Source organism: Coloeus monedula (assembly GCF_965178545.1).
Source record: "Coloeus monedula genome assembly, chromosome: 33".
NCBI classification, from domain to species: domain Eukaryota; kingdom Metazoa; phylum Chordata; class Aves; order Passeriformes; family Corvidae; genus Coloeus; species Coloeus monedula.
The window spans coordinates 2,197,328-2,216,773 of record NC_138813.1 but is presented as its reverse complement, the minus strand read 5'-3'; the positions used below and the strand labels follow the sequence as shown (position 1 = coordinate 2,216,773).

Genomic DNA, 19,446 nt, shown 5'->3' with positions numbered 1-19,446 from the left:
GGGAATTTTGGGGGATTTTGGGGGGATTTGGGGGGATTTTTGGGGATTTAGGGGGGATTTTGGAGGATTGGGAGGGATTTTGGGGCATTTTTGGGTGATTTTGGGGAATTTGGGGGGATTTAGGGGAAATTTTGGGGGTATTTTGGGGGATTTAGGGGGAATTTGGGTGAATTTGAGAGGATTTTGGGGGATTTTGGGGTGATTTGGGGGAATTTTGGGGGAATTTGGGAGGGATTGGGGGGATTTGGAGGATTTTCGGGGAATTTGAGGTGATTTTGGGGGGATTTGGGGGAATTTTGGGAGATTTAGAGGGGATTTAGGAGGTTTTTGGGAGATGTGGGATGATTTTGGGGGGATTTGGGAGGTTTTTGGGAGATTTTGTGGGAATTTTGAGGGATTTAGGGGGGATTTGGGGGAATTTTGGGGGAAAATGGGGAAGAATGGGGAAAAATGGGAAAAAGGCGGGGGAAATGGGGAAAAATGGGAGGAAAATAGGGGAAAAATCAGGAAAAATGGGGGAAAATCAGGAAAAATGTGGAAAAATCAGGAAAAATGGGGGAAAATCAGGAAAAATGGGGGGAAATCAGGAAAATTTGGGAGAAAATCAGGAAAAAATAGGGAAAAATCAGGAAAATGGGGGGAAAATCAGGAAAAATGGGGGGAAATCAGGAAAAAATAGGGAAAAATCAGGAAAATGGGGGGGAAATCAGGAAAAATGGGGGGGGAAAATCAGGAAAATGGGGGGAAATCGGGAAAAATCCGGAAAAATCCGGAAAAATGGGGGGGGAATCCAGAAAAATGGGGGGAAATCAGGAAAAATGGGGAAAAATCAGGAAAAAACGGGTGGAACTGGGGGAGATAACGGAGGAAACTGGGGGGAAAATGGGGGAAAAAACCAGAAAAAAATGGGGAAAATCAGGAAATATGGGGAAAAATCAGGAAAAATGGGGAAAATCAGGAAAAAATAGGGAAAAAATCAGGAAAATGGGGGGGGAAATCCGGAAAAATGGGGAAAATCAGGAAAAATGGGGGAAAATCCTGGAAAATTGGGAAAATCAGGAAAAAATAGGGAAAAATCCGGAAAATGGGGGAAAAATCAGGAAAATGGGGGAAAATCAGGAAAATGGGGGAAAATCAGGAAAAATGGGGAAAATCAGGAAAATTGGGGAAAAATCAGGAAAATGGGGGAAAATCAGGAAAAATTGGGAAAATCAAGAAAATTGGGTGAAACCAGGAAAATTGGGGAAAAATCAGGAAAAATGGGGAAAATCAAGAAAACGGGGGGAAATAGGGAAAATGGGGAAAATCAGGAAAAATGGGGGGAAAATCAGGAAAATTGGGGGGAAATCCGGAAAAATGGGGAAAAATCAGGAAAAATGGGGGGAAATCAGGAAAAATGGGGAAAAATCAGGAAAAATGGGGGGGGATCAGGAAAATGGGGGGAAATCAGGAAAAATGGGGGGAAATCAGGAAAAATTGGGGGAAAATCAGGAAAATGGGGGAAAATCCGGAAAAATGGGGAAAAATCCGGAAAAATGGGGGAAAATCAGGAAAAATGGGGGGAAAATCCGGAAAATTGGGGAAAATCAGGAAAAATGGGAGAAAATCAGGAAAAATGGGAGAAAATCAGGAAAAATGGGAGAAAATCAGGAAAAATGGGGGAAAATCAGGAAAAATGGGGAGAAAATCAGGAAAAAATAGGGAAAAATCAGGAAAATGGGGGGAAATCAGGAAAAATGGGGGGAAATCAGGAAAAAATAGGGAAAAATCAGGAAAAATGGGGAAAATCAGGAAAAATGGGAGAAAATCAGGAAAAATGGGAGAAAATCAGGAAAAATGGGGAGAAAATCAGGAAAATGGGGGAAAAATCAGGAAAAATGGGGAAAAATCAGGAAAATGGGGGAAAAATCAGGAAAAATGGGGAAAAATCAGGAAAATTGGGGGGAAATCAAGAAAATTGGGGAAAAAATCAGGAAAAATGGGGAAAAATCAGGAAAAAACGGGTGGAACTGGGGGAGATAACGGAGGAAACTGGGGGGAAAATGGGGGAAAAAAACAGAAAAAAATGGGGAAAATCAGGAAAATGGGGGGGGAAATCCGGAAAAATGGGGAAAAATCAGGAAAAATGGGGGAAAAATCAGGAAAATTGATGAAAAATCAGGAAAAAATAGGGAAAAATCAGGAAAATGGGGGGAAATCAGGAAAAATGGGGGGAAATCCGGAAAAATTGGGAAAATCAGGAAAAAATAGGGAAAAATCAGGAAAAAATAGGGAAAAATCAGGAAAAAGGGGGAAAAAACAGGAAAAATGGGGGGAAAATCAAGAATATTGGGGAAAAATCAGGAAAAAACAGGTGGAACTGGGGGAGAAATCAGAGGAAACTGGGGGGGAAATGGGAGAAAACGCCGGGATCGGGTGCAAAATTCGAGGCCCAGCAGCGAGGAAGGAGCGAACGCAGAGAAATGGAGGGAGCTGCAGCGCTGAAGGAATTTGGGGAATTTTCCAGCCCCTCCCAGGAAAAATGGGGAAAATCAGGAAAATGGGGGGAAATCAGGAAAAAATGGGGGGAAATCAGGAAAATTGGGGGGAAATCCGGAAAAATTGGGAAAATCAGGAAAAAATAGGGAAAAATCAGGAAAAATGGGGGGAAATCAGGAAAAAATGGGGAAAATCAGGAAAAAATAGGGAAAAATCCAGGAAAAAATAGGGAAAAATCAGGAAAAATGGGGGAAAATCAGGAAAAATGGGGAAAAATCAGGAAAAATGGGGAAAAATCAGGAAAAATGGGGAAAAATCAGGAAAATGGGGGAAAATCAGGAAAATGGGGGGAAAATCAGGAAAAATGGGGAAAAATCAGGAAAAAATAGGGAAAAATCAGGAAAAATGGGGAAAAATCAGGAAAAATGGGGAAAAATCAGGAAAAATGGGGGGAAATCAGGAAAAATGGGGAAAATCAGGAAAAAATAGGGAAAAAATCAGGAAAATGGGGGGGGAAATCCGGAAAAATGGGGAAAATCAGGAAAATTGGGGGAAAATCCTGGAAAATTGGGAAAATCAGGAAAAAATAGGGAAAAATCAGGAAAAATGGGGGAAAAATCAGGAAAAAATGGGGAAAATCAGGAAAAATTGGGAAAAATCAAGAAAATTGGGGAAAAAAATCAGGAAAAATGGGGAAAAATCAGGAAAAAACGAGTGGAACTGGGGGAGATAACGGAGGAAAATTGGGGGGAAATGGGAGAAAACGCCGGGATCGGGTGCAAAATTCGAGGCCCAGCAGCGAGGAAGGAGCGAACGCAGAGAAATGGAGGGAGCTGCAGCGCTGAAGGAATTTGGGGAATTTTCCAGCCCCTCCCAGGAAAAATGGGGAAAATCAGGAAAATGGGGGGAAATCAGGAAAATTGGGGGGAAATCCGGAAAAATTGGGAAAATCAGGAAAAAATAGGGAAAAATCAGGAAAAATGGGGGGAAAATCAAGAATATTGAGGAAAAATGGGGAAAAATCAGGAAAAATGGGGAAAAATCAGGAAAATGGGGGATAATCAGGAAAAATGGGGGGAAATCAGGAAAATTGGGGGAAAATCAGGAAAAATGGGGGGAAAATCCGGAAAATTGGGGAGAAATCCGGAAAAATGGGGAAAAATCAGGAAAAAGGGGGAAAATCAGGAAAAAGGGGGAAAAATCAGGAAAAATGGGGAAAAATCAGGAAAAAATAGGGAAAAATCAGGAAAAATGGGGGGAAATCAGGAAAAATGGGGAGAAAATCAGGAAAATTGAGGAAAAATCAGGAAAAATGGGGAAAAATCAGGAAGAATGGGGGGGAAATCCGGAAAAATGGGGAAAAATCAGGAAAAATGGGGAAAAATCAGGAAAAATGGGGGGAAATCAGGAAAAAATAGGGAAAAATCAGGAAAATTGGGGGGAAATCAGGAAAAAATAGGGAAAAATCAGGAAAATTGTCGGAAATCAGGAAAAATGGGGGGAAATCAGGAAAAATGGGGAAAAACCGGAAAAATGGGGAGAAAATCAGGAAAATGGGGGAAAATCAGGAAAAAATAGGGAAAAATCGGGGGAAATCAGGAAAAAATGGGGAAAATCAGGAAAAATTGGGGAAAATCAAGAAAATTGGGGAAAAAATCAGGAAAAATGGGGAAAAATGAGGAAAAAACGGGTGGAACTGGGGGAGAAATCGGAGGAAACTGGGGGGGAAATGGGAGAAAACGCCGGGATCGGGTGCAAAATTCGAGGCCCAGCAGCGAGGAAGGAGCGAACGCAGAGAAATGGAGGGAGCTGCAGCGCTGAAGGAATTTGGGGAATTTTCCAGCCCCTCCCAGGAAAAATGGGGAAAATCAGGAAAATGGGGGGAAATCAGGAAAATGGGGGGAAATCAGGAAAACTGGGGGGAAATCCGGAAAAATTGGGAAAATCAGGAAAAAATAGGGAAAAATCAGGAAAAATGGGGGGGGAAATCCGGAAAAATGGGGAAAATCACGAAAAATGGGGGGGGATCAGGAAAATGGGGGGAAATCAGGAAAAATGGGGGGGGAAATCAGGAAAAATGGGGGGAAATCAGGAAAAATGGGGAAAAATCAGGAAAAAATAGGGAAAAATCAGGAAAAATGGGAAAATCAGGAAAAATGGGGAAAAATCAGGAAAATGGGGGAAAAATCAGGAAAATTGGGAAAATCAGGAAAAAATAGGGAAAAATCGGGGGAAATCAGGAAAAAATGGGGAAAATCAGGAAAAATTGGGGAAAATCAAGAAAACTGGGGAAAAAATCAGGAAAAATGGGGAAAAATCAGGAAAAAATAGGGAAAAATCAGGAAAATGGGGGGAAATCAGGAAAAGTGGGGGGAAATCCGGAAAAATTGGGAAAATCAGGAAAAAATAGGGAAAAATCCAGGAAAAAATAGGGAAAAATCAGGAAAAATGGGGGGAAAATCAGGAAAAAATAGGGAAAAATCAGGAAAATGGGGGAAAATCAAGAAAATTGGGGAAAATCAGGAAAAACGGGGAAAAATCAGGAAAAAACGGGTGGAACTGGGGGAGATAACGGAGGAAACTGGGGGGAAATGGGAGAAAACGCCGGGATCGGGTGCAAAATTCGAGGCCCAGCAGCGAGGAAGGAGCGAACGCAGAGAAATGGAGGGAGCTGCAGCGCTGAAGGAATTTGGGGAATTTTCCAGCCCCTCCCAGGAAAAATGGGGAAAATCAGGAAAATGGGGGGAAATCAGGAAAATGGGGGGAAAATCCGGAAAATTGGGGAGAAATCCGGAAAAATGGGGAAAAATCAGGAAAAAGGGGGAAAATCAGGAAAAAGGGGGAAAAATCAGGAAAAATGGGGAAAAATCAGGAAAAAATAGGGAAAAATCAGGAAAAATGGGGGGAAATCAGGAAAAATGGGGAGAAAATCAGGAAAATTGAGGAAAAATCAGGAAAAATGGGGAAAAATCAGGAAGAATGGGGGGGAAATCCGGAAAAATGGGGAAAAATCAGGAAAAATGGGGAAAAATCAGGAAAAATGGGGGGAAATCAGGAAAAAATAGGGAAAAATCAGGAAAATTGGGGGGAAATCAGGAAAAAATAGGGAAAAATCAGGAAAATTGTCGGAAATCAGGAAAAATGGGGGGAAATCAGGAAAAATGGGGAAAAACCGGAAAAATGGGGAGAAAATCAGGAAAATGGGGGAAAATCAGGAAAAAATAGGGAAAAATCGGGGGAAATCAGGAAAAAATGGGGAAAATCAGGAAAAATTGGGGAAAATCAAGAAAATTGGGGAAAAAATCAGGAAAAATGGGGAAAAATGAGGAAAAAACGGGTGGAACTGGGGGAGATAACGGAGGAAAATTGGGGGGAAATGGGAGAAAACGCCGGGATCGGGTGCAAAATTCGAGGCCCAGCAGCGAGGAAGGAGCGAACGCAGAGAAATGGAGGGAGCTGCAGCGCTGAAGGAATTTGGGGAATTTTCCAGCCCCTCCCAGGAAAAATGGGGAAAATCAGGAAAATGGGGGGAAATCAGGAAAATGGGGGGAAATCAGGAAAATTGGGGGGAAATCCGGAAAAATTGGGAAAATCAGGAAAAAATAGGGAAAAATCAGGAAAAATGGGGGGAAAATCCGGAAAATGGGGGGGGAAATCCGGAAAAATGGGGAAAATCACGAAAAATGGGGGGGGATCAGGAAAATGGGGGGAAATCAGGAAAATGGGGGGGGAAATCAGGAAAAATGGGGGGAAATCAGGAAAAATTGGGGGAAAATCAGGAAAATGGGGGAAAATCCGGAAAAATGGGGAAAAATCCGGAAAAATGGGGGGAAATCCAGAAAAATGGGGGAAAATCAGGAAAAATGGGGGGAAAAATCAGGAAAATGGGGGGAAAATCAGGAAAATGGGGGAAAATCAGGAAAATTGGGGAAAATCAGGAAAAATGGGAGAAAATCAGGAAAAATGGGAGAAAATCAGGAAAAATGGGAGAAAATCAGGAAAAATGGGGAGAAAATCAGGAAAAATGGGGAGAAAATCAGGAAAAAATAGGGAAAAATCAGGAAAATGGGGGGAAATCAGGAAAAATGGGGGGAAAATCCGGAAAATTGGGGGGAAAATCAGGAAAATGGGGAAAAATCAGGAAAAATGGGGGGAAATCAGGAAAAATGGGGGAAAATCTGGAAAATTGAGGAAAAATCAGGAAAAATGGGAAAAAAATCAGGAAAAATGGGGAAAAATCAGGAAAAATGGGGAAAAATCAGGAAAATTGGGGAAAATCAGGAAAAATGGGGAAAAATCAGGAAAAAACGGGTGGAACTGGGGGAGATAACGGAGGAAACTGGGGGGAAAATGGGGGAAAAAAACAGAAAAAAATGGGGAAAATCAGGAAAAATGGGGAAAAATCAGGAAAAATGGGGGGAAATCAGGAAAAATTGGGGGAAAATCCGGAAAAATGGGGGAAATCCAGGCAGAAAAGGGGAAAAATCAGGAAAAAGGGGGAAAAATCAGGAAAATGGGGAAAATCCGGAAAAATGGGGAGAAAATCAGGAAAATTGAGGAAAAATCAGGAAAAATGGGGAAAAATCAGGAAGAATGGGGGGAAAATCCGGAAAAATTGGGAAAATCAGGAAAAATGGGGAAAAATCAGGAAAATGGGGGAAAATCAGGAAAAAATAGGGAAAAATCGGGGGAAATCAGGAAAAAATGGGGAAAAATCAGGAAAAATGGGGAAAAATCAGGAAAAAATAGGGAAAAATCAGGAAAATGGGGGAAAATCAGGAAAAAATAGGGAAAAATCGGGGGAAATCAGGAAAAAATGGGGAAAATCAGGAAAAATGGGGGAAAATCAAGAAAATTGGGGAAAAAATCAGGAAAAATGGGGAAAAATCAGGAAAAAATAGGGAAAAATCAGGAAAAATGGGGGGAAATCAGGAAAAATGGGGAGAAAATCAGGAAAATTGAGGAAAAATCAGGAAAAATGGGGAAAAATCAGGAAGAATGGGGGGGAAATCCGGAAAAATGGGGAAAAATCAGGAAAAATGGGGAAAAATCAGGAAAAATGGGGGGAAATCAGGAAAAAATAGGGAAAAATCAGGAAAATTGGGGGGAAATCAGGAAAAAATAGGGAAAAATCAGGAAAATTGTCGGAAATCAGGAAAAATGGGGGGAAATCAGGAAAAATGGGGAAAAACCGGAAAAATGGGGAGAAAATCAGGAAAATGGGGGAAAATCAGGAAAAAATAGGGAAAAATCGGGGGAAATCAGGAAAAAATGGGGAAAATCAGGAAAAATTGGGGAAAATCAAGAAAATTGGGGAAAAAATCAGGAAAAATGGGGAAAAATGAGGAAAAAACGGGTGGAACTGGGGGAGAAATCGGAGGAAACTGGGGGGGAAATGGGAGAAAACGCCGGGATCGGGTGCAAAATTCGAGGCCCAGCAGCGAGGAAGGAGCGAACGCAGAGAAATGGAGGGAGCTGCAGCGCTGAAGGAATTTGGGGAATTTTCCAGCCCCTCCCAGGAAAAATGGGGAAAATCAGGAAAATGGGGGGAAATCAGGAAAATGGGGGGAAATCAGGAAAACTGGGGGGAAATCCGGAAAAATTGGGAAAATCAGGAAAAAATAGGGAAAAATCAGGAAAAATGGGGGGGGAAATCCGGAAAAATGGGGAAAATCACGAAAAATGGGGGGGGATCAGGAAAATGGGGGGAAATCAGGAAAAATGGGGGGGGAAATCAGGAAAAATGGGGGGAAATCAGGAAAAATGGGGAAAAATCAGGAAAAAATAGGGAAAAATCAGGAAAAATGGGAAAATCAGGAAAAATGGGGAAAAATCAGGAAAATGGGGGAAAAATCAGGAAAATTGGGAAAATCAGGAAAAAATAGGGAAAAATCGGGGGAAATCAGGAAAAAATGGGGAAAATCAGGAAAAATTGGGGAAAATCAAGAAAACTGGGGAAAAAATCAGGAAAAATGGGGAAAAATCAGGAAAAAATAGGGAAAAATCAGGAAAATGGGGGGAAATCAGGAAAAGTGGGGGGAAATCCGGAAAAATTGGGAAAATCAGGAAAAAATAGGGAAAAATCCAGGAAAAAATAGGGAAAAATCAGGAAAAATGGGGGGAAAATCAGGAAAAAATAGGGAAAAATCAGGAAAATGGGGGAAAATCAAGAAAATTGGGGAAAATCAGGAAAAACGGGGAAAAATCAGGAAAAAACGGGTGGAACTGGGGGAGATAACGGAGGAAACTGGGGGGAAATGGGAGAAAACGCCGGGATCGGGTGCAAAATTCGAGGCCCAGCAGCGAGGAAGGAGCGAACGCAGAGAAATGGAGGGAGCTGCAGCGCTGAAGGAATTTGGGGAATTTTCCAGCCCCTCCCAGGAAAAATGGGGAAAATCAGGAAAATGGGGGGAAATCAGGAAAATGGGGGGAAAATCCGGAAAATTGGGGAGAAATCCGGAAAAATGGGGAAAAATCAGGAAAAAGGGGGAAAATCAGGAAAAAGGGGGAAAAATCAGGAAAAATGGGGAAAAATCAGGAAAAAATAGGGAAAAATCAGGAAAAATGGGGGGAAATCAGGAAAAATGGGGAGAAAATCAGGAAAATTGAGGAAAAATCAGGAAAAATGGGGAAAAATCAGGAAGAATGGGGGGGAAATCCGGAAAAATGGGGAAAAATCAGGAAAAATGGGGAAAAATCAGGAAAAATGGGGGGAAATCAGGAAAAAATAGGGAAAAATCAGGAAAATTGGGGGGAAATCAGGAAAAAATAGGGAAAAATCAGGAAAATTGTCGGAAATCAGGAAAAATGGGGGGAAATCAGGAAAAATGGGGAAAAACCGGAAAAATGGGGAGAAAATCAGGAAAATGGGGGAAAATCAGGAAAAAATAGGGAAAAATCGGGGGAAATCAGGAAAAAATGGGGAAAATCAGGAAAAATTGGGGAAAATCAAGAAAATTGGGGAAAAAATCAGGAAAAATGGGGAAAAATGAGGAAAAAACGGGTGGAACTGGGGGAGATAACGGAGGAAAATTGGGGGGAAATGGGAGAAAACGCCGGGATCGGGTGCAAAATTCGAGGCCCAGCAGCGAGGAAGGAGCGAACGCAGAGAAATGGAGGGAGCTGCAGCGCTGAAGGAATTTGGGGAATTTTCCAGCCCCTCCCAGGAAAAATGGGGAAAATCAGGAAAATGGGGGGAAATCAGGAAAATGGGGGGAAATCAGGAAAATTGGGGGGAAATCCGGAAAAATTGGGAAAATCAGGAAAAAATAGGGAAAAATCAGGAAAAATGGGGGGAAAATCCGGAAAATGGGGGGGGAAATCCGGAAAAATGGGGAAAATCACGAAAAATGGGGGGGGATCAGGAAAATGGGGGGAAATCAGGAAAATGGGGGGGGAAATCAGGAAAAATGGGGGGAAATCAGGAAAAATTGGGGGAAAATCAGGAAAATGGGGGAAAATCCGGAAAAATGGGGAAAAATCCGGAAAAATGGGGGGAAATCCAGAAAAATGGGGGAAAATCAGGAAAAATGGGGGGAAAAATCAGGAAAATGGGGGGAAAATCAGGAAAATGGGGGAAAATCAGGAAAATTGGGGAAAATCAGGAAAAATGGGAGAAAATCAGGAAAAATGGGAGAAAATCAGGAAAAATGGGAGAAAATCAGGAAAAATGGGGAGAAAATCAGGAAAAATGGGGAGAAAATCAGGAAAAAATAGGGAAAAATCAGGAAAATGGGGGGAAATCAGGAAAAATGGGGGGAAAATCCGGAAAATTGGGGGGAAAATCAGGAAAATGGGGAAAAATCAGGAAAAATGGGGGGAAATCAGGAAAAATGGGGGAAAATCTGGAAAATTGAGGAAAAATCAGGAAAAATGGGAAAAAAATCAGGAAAAATGGGGAAAAATCAGGAAAAATGGGGAAAAATCAGGAAAATTGGGGAAAATCAGGAAAAATGGGGAAAAATCAGGAAAAAACGGGTGGAACTGGGGGAGATAACGGAGGAAACTGGGGGGAAAATGGGGGAAAAAAACAGAAAAAAATGGGGAAAATCAGGAAAAATGGGGAAAAATCAGGAAAAATGGGGGGAAATCAGGAAAAATTGGGGGAAAATCCGGAAAAATGGGGGAAATCCAGGCAGAAAAGGGGAAAAATCAGGAAAAAGGGGGAAAAATCAGGAAAATGGGGAAAATCCGGAAAAATGGGGAGAAAATCAGGAAAATTGAGGAAAAATCAGGAAAAATGGGGAAAAATCAGGAAGAATGGGGGGAAAATCCGGAAAAATTGGGAAAATCAGGAAAAATGGGGAAAAATCAGGAAAATGGGGGAAAATCAGGAAAAAATAGGGAAAAATCGGGGGAAATCAGGAAAAAATGGGGAAAAATCAGGAAAAATGGGGAAAAATCAGGAAAAAATAGGGAAAAATCAGGAAAATGGGGGAAAATCAGGAAAAAATAGGGAAAAATCGGGGGAAATCAGGAAAAAATGGGGAAAATCAGGAAAAATGGGGGAAAATCAAGAAAATTGGGGAAAAAATCAGGAAAAATGGGGAAAAATCAGGAAAAAACGGGTGGAACTGGGGGAGAAAACGGAGGAAACTGGGGGGGAAATGGGAGAAAACGCCGGGATCGGGTGCAAAATTCGAGGCCCAGCAGCGAGGAAGGAGCGAACGCAGAGAAATGGAGGGAGCTGCAGCGCTGAAGGAATTTGGGGAATTTTCCAGCCCCTCCCAGGAAAAATGGGGAAAATCAGGAAAATGGGGGGAAATCAGGAAAAAATGGGGAAAATCAGGAAAAAATAGGGAAAAATCCAGGAAAAAATAGGGAAAAATCAGGAAAAATTGGGGAAAATCAGGAAAAATGGGGAAAAATCAGGAAAAATGGGGAAAAATCAGGAAAATGGGGGAAAAATCAGGAAAATTGGGGGAAAATCAGGAAAAATGGGGAAAAATCAGGAAAAAGGGGGAAAAAAACAGGAAAAATGGGGGGAAAATCAGGAAAATTGGGGAAAAATCAGGAAAATTGGGGAAAATCAGGAAAAATGGGGGGAAATCAGGAAAAAATAGGGAAAAATCAGGAAAAATGGGGGGAAATCAGGAAAAAATGGGGAAAATCAGGAAAAAATAGGGAAAAATCAGGAAAAATGGGGAAAAATCAGGAAAAATGGGGGGAAATCAGGAGAAAATAGGGAAAAATCCAGGAAAAAATAGGGAAAAATCAGGAAAAATGGGGGGAAATCAGGAAAACATGGGGAAAATCAGGAAAAAATAGGGAAAAATCCAGGAAAAAATAGGGAAAAATCAGGAAAAATTGGGGGAAATCAGGAAAAAATGGGGAAAAATCAGGAAAAACAGGGGAAAATCAGGAAAAAACAGGTGGAACTGGGGGAGAAAACGGAGGAAAACTGGGGGGAAATGGGAGAAAACGCCGGGATCGGGTGCAAAATTCGAGGCCCAGCAGCGAGGAAGGAGCGAACGCAGAGAAATGGAGGGAGCTGCAGCGCTGAAGGAATTTGGGGAATTTTCCAGCCCCTCCCAGGAAAAATGGGGAAAATCAGGAAAATGGGGGGAAATCAGGAAAACTGGGGGGAAATCCGGAAAAATTGGGAAAATCAGGAAAAAATAGGAAAAATCAGGAAAATGGGGGGGGGAAATCCGGAAAAATGGGGAAAATCACGAAAAATGGGGGGGGGATCAGGAAAATGGGGGAAAATCAGGAAAATGGGGGGAAAAATCAGGAAAAATGGGGGGAAATCAGGAAAAATTGGGGGAAAATCAGGAAAATGGGGGGAAATCCGGAAAAATGGGGGAAAATCCGGAAAATTGGGGGGAAATCCAGAAAAATGGGGAAAAATCAGGAAAAATGGGGGGAAAAATCAGGAAAATGGGGGGAAAATCAGGAAAATGGGGGAAAATCAGGAAAATGGGGAAAATCCGGAAAAATGGGGAGAAAATCAGGAAGAATGGGGGGGAAATCCGGAAAAATGGGGAAAAATCAAGAAAAATGGGGAAAAATCAGGAAAAAACAGGTGGAACTGGGGGAGAAATCGGAGGAAACTGGGGGGGAAATGGGAGAAAACGCCGGGATCGGGTGCAAAATTCGAGGCCCAGCAGCGAGGAAGGAGCGAACGCAGAGGAATCGAGGGAGCTGCAGCGCTGAAGGAATTTGGGGAATTTTCCAGCCCCTCCCCGCCCGCATTCCCGGCCATTGCCGACCTTTGCCATGGAAATAATCGCGGTAGTAGCGCGCTCCCAAATCCGCGTGCTCCACGCTGTAACTGCGCAGCCTCTCCGGATCCCTCTGCTGCTCCTTGGGCACTTCCAGGATGGAAATCCCAGCGTTCGTCGGCTTCCCCACATGGGCAGAATCTGGGAAAAGTCCCTGAGATCCCAAAAATCCCGCAGCAGCAGCAGCAGCAGCAGCAGGAGGAGGAGCTTTGGCAAAGCTGACATCGCGTTCCCCGGCGCCGCCGCCGATCTCGTTGCGGAAATGCGGGCAGCTGAGCAGCAGCTCGTTGCTGGTGTTATCCCCCACGTCGTGCTCCAGGTTTTCCTTGGAATTCAGATCCTCCGTGCTGGAAAAAGCGGGATCGGAGCCGGCCGAAGCGGCCGAAGCGCCCGTGGTGGTGTTGCGGCGCTGGGTGCCGGCGCAGCGCTGCAGCGCGGCCGCGCTCGGCTCGAACAGGATGCTCTGAGCGTCGTAGTGAGCGAAGCTTTTCCGACAAATCCACGCTTTCCCCAACGCTTCCCGGGTTTCCTCGGCCTCTTTGGGATCCGCCTCGTTCCGGCCGCCGCTGCGGAGCTTTTTGAAGATGGATTCGTCGCTTTTGGGGCAGTTTTTGCGGCGCGTTTTTTCCTTGCCTTGAGGCGCCTCGTCCCGAGCGCCGTTGCGGGTTTCGGTTTTGCCGCCGGGGAAGTCGGGCGTGGCCGCTCGGCGCTGCTCGGCTTTTTTACAGCGGAATTCGTTGAGCATCTCGAAGAAACTCTGCTCCGAGATGCCCTGCACGTCGATGGACGAGGTGCTGCCGTATTCCCGGAAAAGCCCGGCTCCGCTGGAAGCACCGGAGCTGCCGCCGCGCGGTTCCGGATTCTCCTCGGCATCGCACTCGCTCAGCGTCACTTCGCTGCTGCTCCGCTGCCGTAACGGAGCCGCCGCCGGCATTCCCGGCATTCCCAACCATCCCTCCTGGAATTCCACGTCCTTGGAACGCCGCCGCGCCAAGCGGTGAAGGGTTTTGAAGGGTTGAGCGCTGGGGAAGTTGCGGGAAGAAGCGGAAGAATCCTTGGAATCTTTGCCGCGAGGCGGCCACTCGGCCACGCGGGCGCGGACGCCCATTTTGGGGACGGTGGGAGCCCAAAAGGGAGCGGAGGAGGAGGAGTCGGAGCGTTGGGAATTCATGATCCCGCCGGGAAATTTGGGATTGGGGAGCTCATGGCTCGCTTGGGATGGGCGGGGAGTGGGATGGGAATTCCGGAGAGGGCGAGGAGAGCTGGAGCTCGAGGTGGAGGCGCATGGCGGGAGCCGGATGGAGGCGGAATTCTGCGGGGGGAAGGAAGGAGGGGGGTCAGTGGGATGGAGAATTGCCGAAAATTCCCAAAAATTCCCAAGTTTGGGGAGGAGGGGAGCAGTGGGATGGAGAATTCCCTAAAATCCCCAAGTTTGGGGAGGAGGGGAGCAGTGGGATGGAGAATTCCCAAAAATCCCCAAATTTGGGGAGGAGGGGAGCAGTGGGATGGAGAATTCCCAAAAATTCCCAAAAATCCCCAAGTTTGGGGAGGAGGGGAGCAGTGGGATGGAGAATTCCCTAAAAACCCCAAAAATTCCCAAGTTTGGGGAGGAGGGGAGCAGTGGGATGGAGAATTGCCAAAAATTCCCAAAAATCCCCAAATTTGGGCCTGGAATTTGGGGTTTTATCCCATGGGAATTCCTCAGGAAATCCTGGAATTTGGGAATTCCTCAAAAAACCTCGGAATTGGGGGATTCATCCCACGGAAATTTTGGGGTGAAATTTCACGATTTTGGGGTGAAATTCCCACAATATTGGGGTGAAATTCCCACGATTTTGGGTGAAATTCCCACGATTTTGGGTGAAATTCTCACGATTTTGGATGAAATTCCCACGATTTTGGGGTGAAATTTCACGATTTTGGGGTGAAATTCTCACGATTTTGGGGTGAAATCCCTCGATTTTGGGGTGAAATTCTCACAATTTTGGGGTGAAATTCCCACAATTTTGGGGTGAAATTCCCTCGATTTTGGGTGAAATTCCCTCGATTTTGGGGTGAAATCCCTCGATTTTGGGGTGAAATTCCCAGGATTTTGGGGTGAAATCCCTCGATTTTGGGGTGAAATTCCCACGATTTTGGGGTGAAATTCCCACGATTTTGGGCGAAATTCTCACGATTTTGGGGTGAAATTCCCTCAATTTTGGGGTGAAATTCCCAGGATTTTGGGGTGAAATCCCTCGATTTTGGGGTGAAATTCCCACGATTTTGGGCGAAATTCTCACGATTTTGGGGTGAAATTCCCTCAATTTTGGGTGAAATTCCCTCGATTTTGGGTGAAATTCCTCGATTTTGGGGTGAAATTCCCAAAATTTTGGGGTGAAATTCCCACAATTTTGGGGTGAAATTCCAGGATTTTGGGTGAAATTCTCACGATTTTGGGTGAAATTCTCACGATTTTGGGGTGAAATTTCACGATTTTGGGGTGAAATCCCTCGATTTTGGGGTGAAATTCCTCGATTTTGGGGTGAAATCCCTCGATTTTGGGTGAAATTCCCACGATTTTGGGGTGAAATCCCTCGATTTTGGGGTGAAATTCCACGATTTTGGGTGAAATCCCTCAATTTTGGGGTGAGATTCCCATGATTTTGGGGTGAAATTTCACAATTTTGGGGTGAAATTCCACAATTTTGGGGTGAAATTCCACAATTTTGGGGTGAAATTCCTCAATTTTGGGATGAAATTCCCTCGATTTTGGGGCGAAATTCCACGATTTTGGGGCGAAATTCCACGATTTTGGGGTGAAATTCCCTCGATTTTGGGGTGAAATCCCTCGATTTTGGGGTGAAATTCCTCAATTTTGGGTGAAATTCCCTCGATTTTGGGGTGAAATTCCTCGATTTTGGGGTGAAATTCCTCGATTTTGGGGTGAAATTCCCTCGATTTTGGGGTGAAATTCTCACAATTTTGGGGTGAAATTCCCACAATTTTGGGGTGAAATTCCAGGATTTTGGGTGAAATTCTCACAATTTTGGGTGAAATCCCTCGATTTTGGGTGAAATTCCCTCGATTTTGGGTGAAATTCCCTCGATTTTGGAATGAAATTCCTCGATTTTGGGGTGAAATCCCACAATTTTGGGGTGCAATTCCTCGATTTTGGATGAAATTCCCTCGATTTTGGGGTGAAATTCCTCGATTTTGGGGTGAAATTCCCTCGATTTTGGGGTGAAATTTCACGATTTTGGGTGAAATTCCCTCGATTTTGGGGTGAAATCCCACAATTTTGGGGTGAAATCCCTCGATTTTGGGGTGAAATCCCTCGATTTTGAGGTGAGATTCCTCCATTTTGGGTGAAATTCCCACGATTTTGGGGTGAAATTCCCTCGATTTTGGGGTGAAATTCCCTCGATTTTGGGGTGAAATTCCTCGATTTTGGGGTGAAATTCCCTCGATTTTGGGGTGAAATTCTCACAATTTTGGGGTGAAATTCCCTCAATTTTGGGTGAAATTCCCTCGATTTTGGGTGAAATTCCTCGATTTTGGGGTGAAATTCCTCGATTTTGGGGTGAAATTCCCTCGATTTTGGGGTGAAATTCTCACAATTTTGGGGTGAAATTCCCACAATTTTGGGGTGAAATTCCAGGATTTTGGGTGAAATTCTCACGATTTTGGGTGAAATTCTCACGATTTTGGGGTGAAATCCCTCGATTTTGGGGTGAAATTCCCTCGATTTTGGGGTGAAATTTCACGATTTTGGGGTGAAATCCCTCGATTTTGGGTGAAATCCCTCGATTTTGGGGTGAAATTCCCAGGATTTTGGGGTGAAATTCCCACGATTTTGGATGAAATTCCCACGATTTTGGGGTGAAATTTCACGATTTTGGGGTGAAATTCCACGATTTTGGGGTGAAATTCCCTCGATTTTGGATGAAATTCCCACGATTTTGGGGTGAAATTCCCTCGATTTTGGGGTGAAATTCCCAAAATTTTGGGGTGAAATTCCTCGATTTTGGGGTGCAATCCCACGATTTTGGGGTGAAATCCCTCGATTTTGGGGTGAGATTCCCACGATTTTGGGGTGAAATTCCAGGATTTTGGGGTGAAATCCCTCGATTTTGGGGTGAAAATCCCTCGATTTTGGGGTGAAATTTCCTCGATTTTGGGTGAAATTCCCACGATTTTGGATGAAATTCCCACGATTTTGGGGTGAAATTTCACAATTTTGGGGTGAAATTCCTCAATTTTGGGGTGAAATTCCCCGATTTTGGGGTGAAATTTCAGGATTTTGGGGTGAAATTCCAGGATTTTGGGGTGAAATCCCTCAATTTTGGGTGAAATTCCCTCGATTTGGGGTGAAATTTCCTCGATTTTGGGGTGAAATCCCTCGATTTTGGGGTGAAATCCCTCGATTTTGGGGCTCTGCCATCTCCAGTCCTGGCTTTTCCCGCCAGCTTTGCCTCTTTTCCCAAAAACTCCGCGTTTTCCATGGCAATTCCTCAGCCTGGTCCCTCCAAATTCCATCGGGGGTGAAAAAATTCCAACTTTTTCCCACCCCCAAATTTTTTTCCCCCAATTTGGGGGAAAATCTGGCGGGAAAAGGAAAGAAAACCCCAAAATTCCAGGATTTTCCATGGAAAAGCGGCCGGATTTGGGAGATTTTGGGAGCGTTCCGAGGCCAATCCTCACTTTTTTGGGATACCCAGATCCCGGAATTCTTTCAGATTCCCGGGATCAACAAAATCGGGGAGTTCCAGAGGGAAAATCTGGGATGAAAAAAGCGGGAAAAGATGAAAAAAATCCCATCCTGCTCCTTAAAGAACCCAAAATTGGGATTTCCAAGCCCAAAAGTTGGGATTTTTAAACCCAAAAGTTGGGATTCTTAAACCCAAAAATCTGGAATTTCCAAGCCCAAAACTTGGGATTTTTAAACCCAAAAATTGGGATTTCCAAGCCCAAAACTTTGGGATTTCCAACACCAAAAGTCGGGATTTTTAAACCCAAAAACTTTGGGATTTCCAACACCAAAAGTTGGGATTTTTAACCCCAAGAAATTGGGATTTTTAAACTCAAAAACTTGGGAATTCCAAGCCCCAAACTTGGGATTTTTAAACCCAAATAATAGGGATTTCCAAGTCCAAAAATCTGGAATTTCCAAGCCCAAAACTTGGGATTTTTAAACCCAAAAATTGGGATTTCCAAGCCCAAAACTTTGGGATTTCCAACACCAAAAGTTGGGATTTTTAAATCCAAATAATTGGGCTTTTTAAACCCAAAATCTGGAATTTCCAAGCCCAAAAGTCGGGATTTTTAAACCCAAAAACTTGGGATTTCCAACACCAAAACTTGGGATTTTTAAATCCAAAACTTGGGATTTTTAAACCCAAATAATAGGGATTTCCAAGCCCAAAAATCTGGAATTTCCAAGCCCCAAACTTGGGATTTTTAAACCCAAAAATCTGGGAATGTCCAAGCCTAAAACTTGGAACTTTTAAACCCAAAACCTGGGCTTTTTAAACCCCAAAACTTGGAATTTCCAACACCAAAAATTGTGATTTTTAAACCCAAAAGTTGGGCTTTTTAAATCCAAATAATTGGGCTTTTTAAACCCAAAAATCTGGAATTTCCAACCCCAAAACTTTGGGATTTCCAAGCCCAAAAGTTGGGATTTTTAACCCCAAGAAATTGGGATTTTTAAACTCAAAAACTTGGGATTTCCAAGCCCCAAACTTGGGATTTTTAAACCCAAACCCCTGGAATTTCCAAGCCCAAAACTTGGGATTTTTAAACCCAAAAATCTGGAATTTCCAAACCCAAAACTTGGGATTTTTAAACCCAAGAAATTGGGATTTTTCAACACCAAAAATCGGGATTTCCAACACCAAAATTTGGGATTTTTAACCCCAAGAAATTGGGATTTTTAAACCCAAAACCTTGGGATTTCCAAGCCCCAAACTTGGGATTTTTAAACCCAAATAATAGGGATTTCCAAGCCCAAAAATCTGGAATTTCCAAGCCCAAAACTTGGGATTTTTAAACCCAAAAATTGGGATTTCCAAGCCCAAAACTTTGGGATTTCCAAAGCCAAAAGTTGGGATTTTTAAACCCCAAATCTGGAATTTCCAAGCCCAAAAGTTGGGATTTTTAAATCCAAATAATTGGGCTTCTTAAACCCAAAATCTGGAATTTCCAAGCCCAAAAGTCGGGATTTTTAAACCCAAAACTTGGGATTTCCAAGCCCCAAACTTGGGATTTTTAAACCCAAAAATCTGGGAATGTCCAAGCCTAAAAGTTGGGATTTTTAAACCCAAAACTTGGGATTTTTAAACCCAAATAATAGGGATTTCCAAGCCCAAAAATCTGGAATTTCCAAGCCCAAAACTTGGGATTTTTAAACCCAAAAATTGGGATTTCCAAGCCCAAAACTTTGGGATTTCCAACACCAAAAGTTGGGATTTTTAAACCCAAAAACTTTGGGATTTCCAAGCCCCAAACTTGGGATTTTTAAACCCAAAACTTGGGATTTTTAAACCCAAATAATAGGGATTTCCAAGCCCAAAAATCTGGAATTTCCAAGCCCAAAACTTGGGATCTTTAAACCCAAAAGTCGGGATTTTTAAACCCAAAAACTTTGGGATTTCCAACACCAAAAGTTGGGATTTTTAAACCCAAAAATCTGAGAATGTCCAAGCCTAAAACTTGGAACTTTTAAACCCAAAACCTGGGCTTTTTAAACCCCAAAACTTGGAAT

At 43.4% G+C, this 19,446-nt stretch overlaps 1 protein-coding gene across 1 annotated transcript in view; it reads right to left on the bottom strand.

The window, feature by feature from the left end:
• Window positions 1-13,872, bottom strand: part of LOC309583836 (signal-induced proliferation-associated 1-like protein 3) — a gene marked incomplete at both ends in the record, with an annotated part of 96,317 nt that extends 82,445 nt beyond the window's left edge. Inside the window, one exon of the mRNA XM_082299663.1 lies at window positions 12,690-13,872. Coding sequence (XP_082155789.1) covers window positions 12,690-13,872 — 1,183 coding nt within the window. The remainder of the gene's footprint in view (window positions 1-12,689) is intronic.
• Window positions 13,873-19,446: the final 5,574 nt, after the last annotated feature.